Consider the following 15,922-nt stretch of genomic DNA (forward strand, 5'->3'; position numbering starts at 1 on the left):
AGGGGGGCCGGTCGCTGGTAAGTGTCACACACAGCGATCTCGCTGGTGTGGTCGCTGTTGCATCGCAAAAACTTGTGACTCAGCAGCGATCTCGCTAGCGTGTGTGATGGAGGCTTAAGATTCTTAAAATGCATTCAGGGAATTAGGCTGTAAGATTAAGGCAAGGAGCTTGAAGGAAGTTTTTTCTGAGATACTACCTGTACCATGTGCTATGCCAGAGGGGCAGCGGGAGAATACAGAGGTAAATAAATGGCTCAGAAATTGGTGTAGAAAGGAGGGGTTTGGATTCCTGGAGAACTGGACCGACTTCTCTTTTGGTTACAGGCTCTACGCTAGGGATGAGCTGCACCTCAATGGGGGAGGTACAGCTGTACTCTGGGAAAATGACTAATAGGTTGCCAGAATGTTTAAACTAGGGACTTAAAGGGATGTCAATTACTGTATTTGGGGAAGATTATTTAGATAGTGACTTGGGCCAAGGTAAAGAAGGTGAGGATGGCATGGGGCTGGAGGTTTGGGCTGAGAAAGGGCAATTAAAGTTTAATGTAGATAAAGGGACGATCACTTTCTTGGGTGGATGATATAAAATGTATAATTATGTCCTACATGGTAATGCACTGGGCAAAAATGTCAATTAAAATTACTTGTGTGTATGGGAGGATGGACAAAGTCAGCATTAGTGCTATGTGCCAGGCAGCTGCTGCCAAGACAAAATCATTGAAAGAGACATAGATGCTCATGGCAAGAACACCGTTTTGCATCTATACAAGTCACTAGTGTGGCCACACTGTGTATAGTTTTGGGCTCCAGATCATAAGAATTACATTAATGAACTAGAGCGGGTGCAGAGAAGAGTGACCAAGGTTAATAAAGGAATGGGTAAACTGAAGATACCAAGACAGGCTTAGGGGCAATCTTATTAAAATGTATAAATACATGATGGGATAGTACATAGATCTTTCTAATGATCTTTTTACACCTAGGCTTGCAACAGTGACAAAAAGGTATTCGATACATATACAGGAAAGGAGGTTTAATCATAATCACAGATGCGGATTCTTTACTGTAAAAGCAGTGAGATTAAAAAAATCTGCCATAGGATGTAATGGTTAGTTATTTCAAGGAGGGTCTGGATGTCTTTCTTGAAAAACATAATGTTACAGGTTACGTGTGCTAGATTCTGTGATGGGGCATTACTCCAGAGAACTCGTCTGATTGCTGCATGCGGAATCAGGAAGGAATTTTTCCCCTAATGCAGAGCTATTACAATCTGCCACATGGGGGTTTTGCCTTCCTCTGGATCAGCATGTTAGATTATAGGCTGAACTCAATGGATTTATGACTACCTTCAACCTTAGAAACTATTAAACTATGACAATGGCTGAGGCTTATTTGAGAAGTATTGTGATGAGTTACTAGTGGTTTTCAGAGTAATTTTCTCAGATTGCCATCTAGAAAGTAGCGTCCATGTTGCACAAATGCTGTGGAATTGTCCGCAGCATTTCCGCAACTCCCTGCCACGGATAAAACGCATGCAGAATTCTCATGCATTTTCCCGCAAAACACAAGCGTTTTGCAAGCGCTTTTAGCTTTCAGAATGCTTGCGCTTTTTCAAGCGATTTGAAGCATCGCTTGGAAAAGTGATTGACAGGTTGGTCACACTTGTCAAGCATAGTGCTTGACAAGTGTGACCAACTTTTTACTATTGATGCTGCCTATGCAGCATCAATATTAAAAGATAGAATGTTGAAAATAAAAAAAAATAAAAAATAGGGATATACTTACCCTCTGTCGGCCACTGGAGCCCTCCCGGTCATCATTGGCGCTGGCGGCAACATCTGTTCCCAGGGATGCATTGCGTGAATGACCTCTGATGACATAGCGGTCTCGAAGATACGTCATCAGACTTCATTCACGCAATGCATCCCTGGGAACGGAAGTTGCCACCAGCGCCAATGATGACCGGGAGGACTCCGGGGGCCGACAGAGGGTAAGTATATCCCTATTTTTTATTTTAACTCTATTTTTTACAGGAATATGGTACCCAGGGCATGTAGGAGAGTCTCCTCTCCTTCAGACCCCTGGGTACCATCCGCACATGAGGTGCACACTATATGCATGGTGGCCATAGCCACATGCATAAAGTGATTGTTTCAATGCAATCCTATGGCTCCACGATTCCGCCAAAATAATGGACATGCTGCGGATTTTACTGCTATGCGATTTCGAAGTGGAAAAATCTGTAGCATTCGCACAGCGGAAACACTTAAAAAACACAACGTGGGTACACAGCCTTACAGTTAATCCGACTATTTTCCATTTGAATAATTTACCTCTCATTGTGATTCATTACAGTCATGGAAAAAGACTGACATATTTTTAATTTTTGCTTTCCTTTGCAATTGTGAGATGAACACTGATGATCACAGTGGTTTCCATATTGCTTGTTTCCAAGACTATAATTTTGCCCAGTTTCTTTCTCATGGTGGCATGAACTATGGCAATGACTGAGGCTTATTTGAGAAGTAATGTGCCCCTTCCGATGCATTCTCAATGGCATTTGGAGTAATTTTGACTGATTGAAACCAAATGGAAAGAATTGCTATTCTTCATTTTAAAAGTATTCCTCTCGCTGTGGATCATTACTGTCTTGGAAGGATCTTTATAATCTTATGCACACTGATATATTTTACATTTTGCTTATCAATTTCCTTTGCCGTTAAATATTGCTTTAAAATGCTTTTCAGTATCGACTCTCATTGAAATGCTGAATACTTTGTGAATCATAGGTAACTCCCATGTAGAAGACTAATTTCAGTTCCCGAATCTGTTTGGTTGTAAAGTATTGCCAATAAAAGTTCTCACTGATATGAAATAATGGGGCATTTACTTCAGATCTCTACATCAGCTGTTTTAGTGGTGACTTACAGTACATTATCAGGTAACTTTATCTATGTAGGAAATTTGAAGAGCCATATGAGTTTTGTCTACTATGAAAGTATATGAAATTAATCAACATAAAGTACTGAACCTATTTATGTTAGAAAAAACTAAAACAGTTAAAGAGCTTTGTGTTAATTAATGAATTATTTCTAACAGAGTTATATGTTATGTTTAATATTGTTAATATTGTAGAAATAATACTAAAACTGACATATATTCCATTGATTTACACAATTTCCTCATATTGTCTCTCTTCCGTTTTTTAAGAAAAGAAGTTACCAAACAGAACATTTCGATTGAGAGCTCGCAACTCTGATGACCGATCACCCGTCGCTCAAATTGCAGGAGTGAGGACTTTTCGCAGATTTCAGAATAATCCTTCAAATCTAGGCGAAAGTGCAAGAAGGGTCAACTATGCTCCACTAAGGACAGTTGCTCGTAGTGAAGAAAAACCACGAGGTAGGATGTATTCAGAATACCCTGCATATATGGCAACCATACAGAATACTCAACATATTTAAGAAGCATTCAGAGCACTGCACGTTGCCCTAAAGCAAATAACAGGATTCTAAGAGGATGACATTATGTAGGTTGGATGGGGCAAAAAGATTAGCTGGTAAAGATAAAGACACATAGTTAAAATGTAGAAACACAAAACTTTACTGATGAGTGCAAGTAAATGAGTAAGGCAGTTTCAATATACAAATGTAAAGGGCTCAGTACATTAGAATTACAATATCTCAATATGAGGTCATAATAACTATATACACAGTCCCATAGGACCTGCTTCATGCCTTCGCTCATGGCAAGGGTCTCATGTCCAGCTGACAAATCTTTTATAGCTGTTGATCATCTACTTTCTTAGTGTGATAGCAGCATATGCCCCCATGGTCTTTTCTCTAGCCATTTCTCATCCTCACTATCAGTTACACTCTCCACTTTACCAAGTGCCAGCTTCCCTTCCTCATCAGACTTTGTCTTGTTTGCGGCTATCTTTTCTGAAAGCAGTCACAGTAACATTAGTTTCCTACCCGCTAGAATTTTACTCCATAGGTCTTCCAGTGGTCCCCTTTGTCTGCTACAGGGGTCCTAAGGCACACCTTTAGCTGGAGAATATTCTCAACGCAGGATAAGACCTTGACCAACTTTCCGAAAGCTAGAAGGGGATTTTCCTAATGATTCATAGCCAATTTATGTCCACAGCTTTTTTGTCATCTACCCTCAACAAGGAAAGCAACCATGTTATGTAACATTTTTCTGTTTATTTTTGCAGCTAGATGTTGGATTTTAGTTAACTGGAAATTATAAAATGGATTTTTTCCTAACGGGTGTATTTTTGGGGTTTAATGGCATTTTGTTCAAAATGCTCTAGGTTTGCTAGTTTTCATGCATTTTCTTATAGTGGTATTTTCTTAAATAAGTAGTGCAAAAATGCCATTAACAACTACATGAGTACGAGGCCTTAGGAGGCTACTTGAGGCACAACAATCCATTGCTTCTAAATAAAGACCTGTTGGAAAAATGATAAAACATTGGCTGAGATGAAAGTAACAAAATATATGTAGCCACGATTAAAGTGAAATATTGTACTAATTAGATTTGTAGCTACGATTCCTCTCTTTACTCAGATTTCTGCTGCAATTACAGTACTGAAGATCTTTAATTCCTTCCTTGCAGCATCTGAGTCTGTACATGTGGTCTCCCTTCAGTCAATGAATCCCCAAGGAAAAAGCCAGCCAGTATATCAGGCAGCTGTTTCAAAGCTTAAAATTCCAGGTATGAAGCTTGCTTACTTTGATAATGGGCCAAACAGTGGCACTAGCGCTGGAGAATTAAACACAGAACTTGCTTAGTTGGAGGCCACAAGTGTGGAGGATTAGTGAAGAAAAAGATCAGATAGACATGTGATGAAAAGATGTCTTTTTCTTTGTATATGTTTTACGCTAATTTTGCTGCATTTGGTATAAAACACAAACTATATGGTATGTTACTTTTCTTCTACGACTGCATGGCTAAAGGCCCCGTCACACTAAGCGATATTGCTAGCAATATCGCTATAACGTCACTGGCTTTGTGACGTTATAGCCATATTGCTAGCGACATCGCTGTGTCTGATACTTACCTACGACCGGCTCCCCCGCTGGTTATCGCTGATCGCGCGAGAACGTCCTGGACCGCTTCTCGTCGTCAGCTTCCTGCTAGGCTTCCTGTGGAGAGACGAGTGACGCGTGGACGCGGGCAGGAGGACGCAGGATCGCCTGGTGTGACAGGTAAGTAGCGACCCCCGTCCCCAGCGATGTCGCTGGTGAGATCTGCCTGTGTGGCAGCTCACTAGCGACCACTTAGCGATGTACCAGCGATCCTGACCGCGTCATATCGCTGGTCGGGATCGCTGGTGCATCGCTAAGTGTGACAGTACCTTAAGGCTGCACATGGTGAAATATGTTGTGTGATACTGAGATTGCAGTGTTGCATTGCGGCATCACAGGTAATGATTACCTATGGTGTTGTATTGCAATCTGTAAACTACCATGACTGCGACAGTTGCATCTGTTTCTAAATATGTTGGATTTTCTGTTGGAGGTCACAAGTCTTACATGACTTACTTGCCATAGACTTGAATACATGTTGAATGCAATTGTGACTTATCTGCAATCTAGATATTGTTTTCAACAAACTCATAACGCTAAAATAGTTGTGCTGCAGCAATTCACAAACAAATACCACAAATGTTTTTTTTTTTTCAATCTGAGAATTGCTGACACAAAACTGTGTTATTAAGGGCAGATGACTTGTATGTTCTCCATCCGAGAAAAACAATCTGCTTTTGCTAATCACACCCTGATCAGAGTTCTATCAGAGTTTGATAAGAGTGAGAACTGTTTTTCTCATATATGCAGAATTTAAAAAAAAAAAGTTTCTCCATCTCCTCCATTCAGTCTGTCCGTGAAAATTGGACTGCACTCGGATGTCATCCAACTGATGTCCGATGTTTTCCACAGACTCATAGACATTAATGGGTGACTGCCATTCGACTTTTGATTTTTGGAGGCAAATCATGCATGCTGCAAATTTTTTTCTTCGGACCACTAAATCCGAAGAAAAAAAATCAGAAATGTGCACGGCCACATAGGATAACATCGGCCAGAATGCGATCCAATGTTTTAACGGATCGCACTCGGACTGAAACTACAGTTGTCTGCACAAGCCCTTAGTGTAAGCATAAAAATGTGAATGATGTAAGTAATAAATAACTCCAAAATATAGTTTGAAGATTCGGACAAGATGATAAGCAGAGATAACACAACACATGTGAGAAACCGGTCAATTAACTAGAGCGATGCGGATAAATGCCAGCTATAAGCGGCGCTGACCTAACGTTGTTTTTACTTATGGTCCCTATTTGGATTTTCAAACAATGCTTTCCCGGGAATGCAAGAGCGTTTCAGAGAAAAACATGCCTGACTGTAATCATGTAGTCAGGCTCTCATTCATGCTTCCTTTGGTTTGGGCAACATGAATAGATGGACAGGTTCCTTTTAAGATACAGTGGGTATGGAAAGTATTCTTTGTTTCATTGCAGACATTTTGTAAATTCAAAAAGTTCATTTTTTTCTCATTAATTTACACTCTGCACCCCATCTTGACTGAAAAAAACCCCAAAAATGTAGAAATTTTTGCAAATTTATTAAAAAAGAAAAACTGAAATGTCACATGGTCATAAGTATTCAGACCCTTTGCTCAGTATTGAGTAGAAGCATCCTTTTGAGCTAGTACCGCCACAAGTCTTCTTGGGAATGATGCAACAAGTTTTTCACACCTGGATTTGGGGATTCGCTGCCATTTTCATCCAGGATATCTCTGTACTTGGTCGCATTCAATGCTTCCTTCAATTGCAAACAGTCGTTCTGTCCTTGCAGCTGAAAAACACCCCCATAGCATGATGCTGCCACCACCATGTTTCACTGTTGGGATTGTATTGGGCAGGTGATGAGCAGTGCCTGGTTTTCTCCACACATACCGCTAAGGCCAGGTTCACATTGCGTTAACACAGCCCGTTCAATGCATAGCGTTGACGGGCTGCGTTAACGCTATAGCATAACGCGATTTGCGTTATGCTATACTGCTAGCGCAGATGCTCCATCTGCGCCAGCGGTGACGGAGCCTCAGACGCTGCAGCCCGTGTCCGAGGCATCGTCACTTAATGACGGCACATCGCGAACGCGTGTCGCTTTACGGCATGCGTCGCGATGCGCCCGACAATGGAGGGCAATGGCAGCGTTAACGGACTGCATTACACAGTGTTATGTAGCAGTGTAACGCAGTCCATCTAACGGACTGCTGAGACGTAATGTGAACCCAGCCTTAGAATTATCACCAAAAGTTCTATCTTCGTCTCATCAGACCAGAGAATCTTATTTCTCATAGTTTGGGAGTCTTTCATGTGTTTTTTTTAGCAAACTTTATGCAGGCTTTCACATGTCTGGCACTGAGGAGAGGCTTCGTCATGCCACTCTGCCATAAAGGCCCGACTCGTAGACGGCTGCAGTGATAGTTGACTTTGTGAAGCTTTCTCCCATCTCCCTACTGCATCTGTGGAGCTCAGCCACAGTGATCTTGGGGTTCTTCTTTACGTCTTCTGGTGGTCCCAAACGTCTTCCATTTAAGGATTATGGTGGCCACTGTGCTCTTAGGAACCTCGGTCTTATATAGACAGGTGTGTGCCTTTACAAATCAAGTCTCATCAGTTTAATTAAACACAGCTAGACTCCAATGAAGAAGCAGAACCATCTCAAGGAGGATCACAAGGAAATGGACAGCATGTGACTTAAATATGAGTGACTGAGCAAAGGGTCTGAATACTTATGACCATGTGATGTTTCAGTTTTTCTTTTTTAATAAATTTTCAAAAATTTCTACATTTCAGTTTTTTGTCAAGATGGGGTGCAGAGTGTACATTAATGAGAAAAAAATGAACTTTTTTGAATTTACCAAATGGCTGCAATGAAACAAAGAGTGAAAAATTTAAAGGGGTCTGAATACTTTCCGTACCCACTGTGTATAGTACTAAATTGCAATAGATGTCAACTTAGCAAAATGAAAAACAACATACAAGCACTGGAAGGAAACCCTTCTTATGGCACTACAATATTACCATTGTAAAACATGGGGTTTTAAAAGAAATATACCTTAAATTGCTTGAAAATAATAAAAGAAATGATCACAACCTGCCTATTTACATGCAGATCCTGTCCATGCACACACCTGGCCCTTTCTGTGTTTCCTAGTCCCATCCGCAATACCAAAAAAAGTGTATATACAGTACCTGCTCAGACAATCACTGGGTACGATGGTGGCCTGAGTCATTGATTGGCTGTGCAGACATTACCTGTCATAATCTTTGTTTAAAGGACAGGAACGGAAAGTAATAAGGCATTTCAAAAATACGTTCCCTGAAACACTCTTTAGTAGTGTTCACATGTGACATATCTAAAATGCAAATAGTTCAATCTGAGGTGACATTCACAGCATAAATCCACAATTTACATATTGTAAATCTGCAACAATGGTCAATTCACGCTGCATATTTTTTTGCTATAGTGCATGGATGAGATTTATGAAAATTGAATCCACTCTCCTAGTGTAGTATTTAGCAGATGCTTTATCTGGAAAATCCAGATGGAATCATGGGCACAAATCGTCCCCTCTTGTAAGAGGCTGGCTGTCCAAATGTTAGTGCATCAAGTGAATTTGCAACATGAAGTCAAACAGACTCAGATTGCACAATGGCTGACTCAAATGTGGCGCAGCACAAAGTAAGAACGCCGCAGTCTCCTACTTATGGAACAAAGTATCTTGTTACGCTGCATCAAACTGTGAGTTTTATTGGACTGTTCTTTTTCTTTGTGGCTTTATGTTGTTTTAAAAGGTTGTGATTCATTTCATCTCCTTGACAGGATTTGTTACTTAACTGCTCTGGTTGTGTTTTAGTAGCTTAAAGGGAATCTGTCACCCCTTTTTTGAGATATCGTATAATGATATCATTCAATTGTATGTCACATAAGGATTCTCTTAGTAATTTTGCTTCCCCCTGACCCCGCACCTTTCATGCATAAATACCTTTTTTATATCGGTTCAGATTAATGTAAACTGCCGCTGTCCGGTCCGCTGGGCGGGGCTTATTCAACTGCTCCCACCTCCCTGTCTTGCTCTATGCATTTCTTCTTGTATTTATGCATGAAAGGTGCGGGGTCAGGGGGAAGCAAAAGTACTAAGAGAATCCTTATGTGACACACAATTGAATGATATCATTATATGATATCTCAAAAAAGGGGTGACAAATTCCCTTTAAATTCTATTCCTGGGAATCATTAGGCCTGTTTCGCACATCAGTTTTTTGAAATCAGTCAAAATCCGCCAAAAAGTGAAAATGGCGGATCCGCTAAAAATGTGTAAAAACGGATGCAAGCGGATGGTACTGATCCGTTTTTTGACGGATCCGCTAGACTGATTTTTGTATGGATCCGTAAAAAAACGGATCCGTTCCATCCGCTGGCATCCACTGGTTCCGTTTTCTGATGGATCCGTTTTTCCACACCTCCAAAATGGGATGCTCCCAAATATGAGTGGCTCTTGGAAAATGCTCCCAAATGTGATTGGATACTGGAAACTAGGGAAAACTATATCTATGGTGTTGTAAAGCAATATCTTTGAAAGGTTGTAGAGCTAGTGGCAGCGATGGAAGGAGTTATTGTATTAACAGCTTTTGTGTGGAATTTGATCTTCACTGCAATCGGTTGGCAATTATTGCTCTCCAGAGGGAGAAAAGAAGACTGCAAATCCTGTGTTGGAGAAGGAAGAGACGATGGCAGTGGATTCATCCGATAAATGCACAGACCTTGGCGTGTTTTCTACACTGTATCTTGAATTGAGGGATAATCCGGACAAGTTCTTCAACTATGTGCGCATGAGACAGGACCTGTTCGAGATATTGGTGGAGCGTGTTGGAGCACAAATACAGAGACGGGATACCTACATGCGCTTTTCTATTTCATCGGCGGAGCGTTTGATGGTGACCCTTCGGTAAGTAATCTATTTTTTAAAATGTTTCAGATTCTGCAGACTTTTATTGTTATGTTATGACTTGTAGTTTGCATAAATTTTACTTTTTTCCCTTTTTTTACCAGATTCCTGGCAACTGGAGAATCCTTCACCTCCCTCCATTACCAGTTCCGGCTTGGGATTTCAACAATATCTAGAATTGTCCAATAGATCTGCCGGGCGTTGTGGGATTGTCTACACGAGGAATACATCCCACAGCCAACACAGGAGAGGTGGCTGGAGATTGCGGACAACTTTGAACAAATCTGCCAGTTTCCAAATTGCGTTGGTGCTGTGGATGGGAAGCATATTAGGATTGTGAAACCCATTGGATCTGGATCAGAATTTTTCAACTACAAGAAATTCTTTTCAATAGTACTTATGGCCATTGTAGACGCCAAATGCAAATTTATTGCCGTGGACATATGCATATGGTCATTCAAATGATTCTCAGGTCTTCAAGATGTCCGCAATGGGCTGTCGTTTGTATGGAGACAATTTTGATTTCCCACCTCCAAGACCACTCCCTGGAACAGGCCCACCAATGCCATTTGTGTGTGTTGGTGATGACGCTTTTCAGCTGTCCAAACATCTTCTCAAGCCATATGGTAGTCATGGATTGACACACGGGAAAAAAATATTTAACTATCGATTGACCAGAGTGCGAAGAGTGGTGGAGTGCGCTTTTGGGATTTTAACTGCAAAATGGAGAGTGCTGTTGACGGCCATAAAAATGAAAACTGACACTGTGGATGAGGTTGTGAAGGCATGTGTCATCCTGCACAACTTTGTACTTTCAAAGGAACCTGTTTCCATGGAAGAAAATGTTTGTGAAACCACCTTGTGGGATTATCAGCAGACAACTGTTCGGAGTACTGGGTCAGTGTCAAGAATGAGGGACACATTTGCGGATTATTTTCTGTCACCAGAAGGAAGATTGGAGTGGCAAGATGACAAGGTATAATTTTTTTTTTTTTTTTTACCAAGGTTCCTTTTTTGGATAAGAAAAACTTTAGTAATTTTTCCTTTTTTTATTTTTGATACTTTTACACAAATTTTTTTCCTTTTTACTTTTGATACCTTTACACAAATTTTTTTTCTTTTTTAGTTTTGATACCTTTACAAAAATTTTGGGTAATAACAGTGTTGTGTTTTATTACCTGTACACCACCAGTGTAATTTACCAAGTGTTGTGTATTTGTATCTGTACACCACCAGTGTACTTTGAAATGTTACCATGTGTTGTGTATTTGTATCTGTACACCACTGGTGTACTTTGAAATGTTACCATGTGTTGTGTATTTGTATCTGTACACCACTGGTGTACTTTGAAATGTTACCATATGTTGTGTAGTTGTATCTGTACACCACCGGTGTACTTTGAAATGTTACCTTGTGTATTTGTATCTGTACACCACCAGTGTACTTTGAAATGTTACCATGTGTTGTGTATTTGTATCTGTACACCACCGGTGTACTTTGAAATGTTACCATGTGTTGTGTATTTGTATCTGTACACCACCGGTGTACTTTGAAATGTTACCATGTGCTGTGTATTTGTATCTGTACACCACCGGTGTACTTTGAAATGTTACCATGTGTTGTGTATTTGTATCTGTACACCACCGGTGTACTTTGAAATGTTACCATGTGTTGTGTATTTGTATCTGTACACCACCGGTGTACTTTGAAATGTTACCATGTGCTGTGTATTTGTATCTGTACACCACCGGTGTACTTTGAAATGTTACCATGTGTTGTGTATTTGTATCTGTACACCACCGGTGTACTTTGAAATGTTACCATGTGTTGTGTATTTGTATCTGTACACCACCGGTGTACTTTGAAATGTTACCATGTGCTGTGTATTTGTATCTGTACACCACCGGTGTACTTTGAAATGTTACCATGTGTTGTGTATTTGTATCTGTACACCACCAGTGTACTTTGAAATGTTACCATGTGTTGTGTATTTGTATCTGTACACCACCGGTGTACTTTGAAATGTTACCATGTGCTGTGTATTTGTATCTGTACACCACCGGTGTACTTTGAAATGTTACCATGTGTTGTGTATTTGTATCTGTACACCACCGGTGTACTTTGAAATGTTACCATGTGCTGTGTATTTGTATCTGTGTACTTTCAACCTTTTTCCAAGAACTTAAGAAAAAATGGAAAATACACAATAAAATTCTTTTGAAACAGAAACATGTTTATTTTGCAATTTTTTTTCAAAATTATAAAATGTTTTATTATTTTTGAGAAAACTGTTTTTTTTTTTTCAGAAAACTGTTTTCATTTTTTTATAAAATTAAATATAATAGATTACAGATGCCAATATTGTTGGGTGGAGATATCAGCGGAGGGGTTAACAGGGTTGACCACATCGAGGGGGGGGTGGAGGACTGGGAAGGGAGTTGCTGAGGATCAGAAGTGGAAGGGGGGTTGAAAACATGAGGTTGGTACGGAAGTTGATGGACAGAGGATGTTTGTGGGAACATTGAAGGTGTGTGTGTGGGGGTGGGTATGGTGAGGGCATTGGGGTATAATGCAATGGGGAAGGAAGGTACTGGGAAAAATGGAATGGGGAACTAGAGAAAGGAGAGGGAGTGGTAGGAGGATGGATGGTGGTAGGATGATGGATGGTGGTGGAAGGATGGACGGGGGAAGGATGGACAGAGGGAGGATGGACAGAGGGAAGATGTGATGGAATAGGTGCATGGGTAGAATGGGATGCTTCGGAGAGTATAGCCACTAGAGCATTGTGACAGGCTTGCATCACATGCATCTGCTGGTGAGTACTTAAACCTACCATTTGCTGGATAACTGACTGAAAAAAAATATGTCTCGGCATCTGGTTTGACTCTGCATTCATCCGTTCCATGTAGCTTCTGAGTTCCATGATACTTTGATTTATCATGTTCAACCCAGAAGCTAACTGTTGTCCATAAGTGTGGAAACCATTCTGGACGGATGAGTTCAGACTCAAACAGTCAGACAAGGTCATCCTTTCCTGACCTCTCAGACGCTGCCAGCCAGAACCAAAAGTTGGTAGAGATGTGGCGGCAGTGTCAGAGGGGTGGGGTAAAGGGTACTGTAACTTGTCACCAGCAGCTTCATGTACTGAAGCCTGCCCTGCTGCTGCAGTGCTGGTGGAGGGGATAGAGGGACGAGACAAGAGGGAAGGTAGAGAGGGGTCAGATACCTCGATGTGGTCACCGGTGGCGGTCTCCGAAGGGATCCCTCCAGAGGGAGGCAACTCAGAAGCAGGCTCCCGAGTGCTGCAGACGGTGCTAAAAAAAAGAGAAAAAAATATATTAATATATTTATATTTCATTTAACATTGCTGAAAAAAAAATGGTTAAACATGTAAACAGTTGTACTACAGAAATGGTGTGTGGAATATTTACCTTCTGCTCACCATCGTTGACCGGAGGAATGACAGGGCTCTGTAATGTTTATACGGGGTGCTCCTGCGTCCTCCCGATCCACTCGGGGCCTGCATCTCCTTGTTGAAGTCCCTCTTGAAGCGATCCCTGAGCGACCGCCACCGTATCATAACCCTGTCACCTGTGAAGGAAAAAAAAAAGTGGTTAGTATTCAACACTTCACATGCTGGAATATAAGTTACTGAAATTGGAATACTTATGCACAAGATCCCTGGCCCTTGCATCGAGCTCCTCCCTCTCTACAACCTCCGAACACACCTCATCCCATAGCCGTCGGGTGGTTGGTTGGTCGGCATGTAAGTGGTTTGCCACAGCGGCTCCCGTGGTAGGACAACCTCAATGAGGAGGTCGACATCAATAACAAGAGCCTCTTCCACATGCTGAGATGTCCTGGGAGTCGCTCTAGTGCGGGCACGGGATTCTGAAGACTGTAAAAAAAAAAAAAAAAAAAAAAAATTTTAGGGTTGTAAGGATGCATAGTTATTGTGTGTCCTGTGATGAATGTTTGTGTTGGGTGTAGCATTATGTATGTGTTTTTTTATCTGCTAAACGTACACTCTGCGCGCCCCGCTCCTTGCATTTCTCCACCCTGCATGTCTCCTCCTGGAAGCTCCTCAGATTCAGCTTCCTTTAAAATCATAATACATGCATATAGGGTTAAAAAAAAATAAGAGTAAAAGAAATAAAATTTTTACCTCAGTTCGCTGAAGCTGTGAGGGGGAGCTCCCAGAAGAAGACATATTAAACTGCTGCGGTTTTGCTGGTGGTTCTGCTGCAACCTTGCTGGCGGGTCTGCTGCAACCTTGCTGGAGGTTCTGCTGCAACCTTGCTGGCTGGATCTGTAAGTATAAAGACACTTATTTAGCTACTATAAAAAGGATTAAATAAGCTTTCAGGCATTTATACTTACTTGGAAAACTGAAGTGTTTTCCTAGGATGCTCTGCTGTAATCTTGCTGGCGGGTCTGCTGCAACCTTGCTGGCGATTCTGCTGCAACCATGCTGGCTGGATCTGTAAGTATAAAGACACTTGTTTAGCTACTATACAAAGGATTAAATAAGCTTTTAGGCCTTTATACTTACTTGGAAAACTGAAGTGTTTTCCTAGGATGCTCTGCTGCAATCTTGCTGGCGGGTCTGCTGCAACCTTGCTGGCTGGATCTGCAAGTATAAAGAGAATTTTAGTAACATAAAAAAAATTCTTCATTGGTATTAATGTGTGTAATTCCCTGAAACTCTCACTGAGAGTATACCCAAGTGTTTGCCCTGAAACTCTCACTGGGAGTATACCCAAGTGTTTGCATGTGTGTAATTCCCTGAAACTCTCACTGAGAGTATACCCAAATGTGTTTGCATGTGTGTAATTCCCTGAAACTCTCACTGAGAGTATACCCAAGTGTTTGCATGTGTGTAATTCACTGAAACTCTCACTGAGAGTATACCCAAGTGTTTGCATGTGTGTAATTCACTGAAACTCTCACAGAGTATACCCAAGTGTTTGCCCTGAAACTCTCGCTGAGAGTATACCCAAGTGTTTGCATGTGTAAATTCCCTTACAATCTCTCACTTGAGAGTATAACCACACTTGTACACCAAAAACCAAAACCTAATGTAACCTTTTTTACACGTATACCCATACTTAATTTTACCTAGTTTTAAAATAATGCAATGGACAGTTTTTAAAAACAGTTTTTATTAAAAAAAATTTTATATATTTTTTTCACAAGTAGGAGCTACTCTGCTCTTTATTTTAAATACCACAATAAATGCAAAATAAAAAAACAGTAATATACAACAGAAACACCACATACAACACCACAGTTACACCACATACAATACACAGCACAATTGCAAATATGGAAATAAAATTACAGTACTATGAAAATAAAATTCAGTACACATGCAACAGAAAAACAAAAAAGTATGAAAAAAAGGCATAATAAAAATACACACACAGACATGCAACAGTGGGAGGCCACAACATACATGCAGGAAAGCAGACCACACACACGCAGGCCACACACACACAGACAGGCAGACATGCCCCACACAAATAGTTTAATACTCACACAATTGCAGGCTTTGGTATCAGGCCTCTCTGTCCTGGCTTGGTGCTGGGCAGCTGGACAGGTGCTGTCAGGCCTCTTGCTCCAGGAGTCTTGCAGCTGGGGGTCTTGCTGCTGAGCAGGTTTTATAGCTCAGCTGGGGGTCTTGCTGCTGGGCAGGTGCTGGCTCTGGCACTGTCTCTTCAGTGTGGCTGGTGCCGGATGTCTGGGCCCAATGATTAATTAGCCCACCTTATATAGTTTTTGAACTGTCTGGAAAAGTATCTTTTTTTCTGAGCATGCTCATTGCGATTTAGCAGATTCCGCCGGCGGATTCCGCAAAATAGCGTATCTGCCACCCATAGGCGCCCATTCTACCGCA

At 41.1% G+C, this 15,922-nt stretch overlaps 1 protein-coding gene across 1 annotated transcript in view; it reads left to right on the top strand.

The window, feature by feature from the left end:
- The window catches only part of FNDC1 (fibronectin type III domain containing 1), a 383,993-nt gene that overhangs the window by 142,001 nt on the left and 226,070 nt on the right, over nucleotides 1-15,922 (top strand). The window contains exons 2-3 of the mRNA XM_073545156.1: nucleotides 3,211-3,402; nucleotides 4,621-4,719. Of these exons, the coding sequence (XP_073401257.1) occupies nucleotides 3,211-3,402; nucleotides 4,621-4,719 (291 nt within the window). The remainder of the gene's footprint in view (nucleotides 1-3,210; nucleotides 3,403-4,620; nucleotides 4,720-15,922) is intronic.

This window comes from Dendrobates tinctorius, unplaced genomic scaffold (genome assembly GCF_039654945.1).
Source record: "Dendrobates tinctorius isolate UK_male_01 unplaced genomic scaffold, ASM3965494v1 ptg000140l, whole genome shotgun sequence".
Lineage (NCBI taxonomy): Eukaryota > Metazoa > Chordata > Amphibia > Anura > Dendrobatidae > Dendrobates > Dendrobates tinctorius.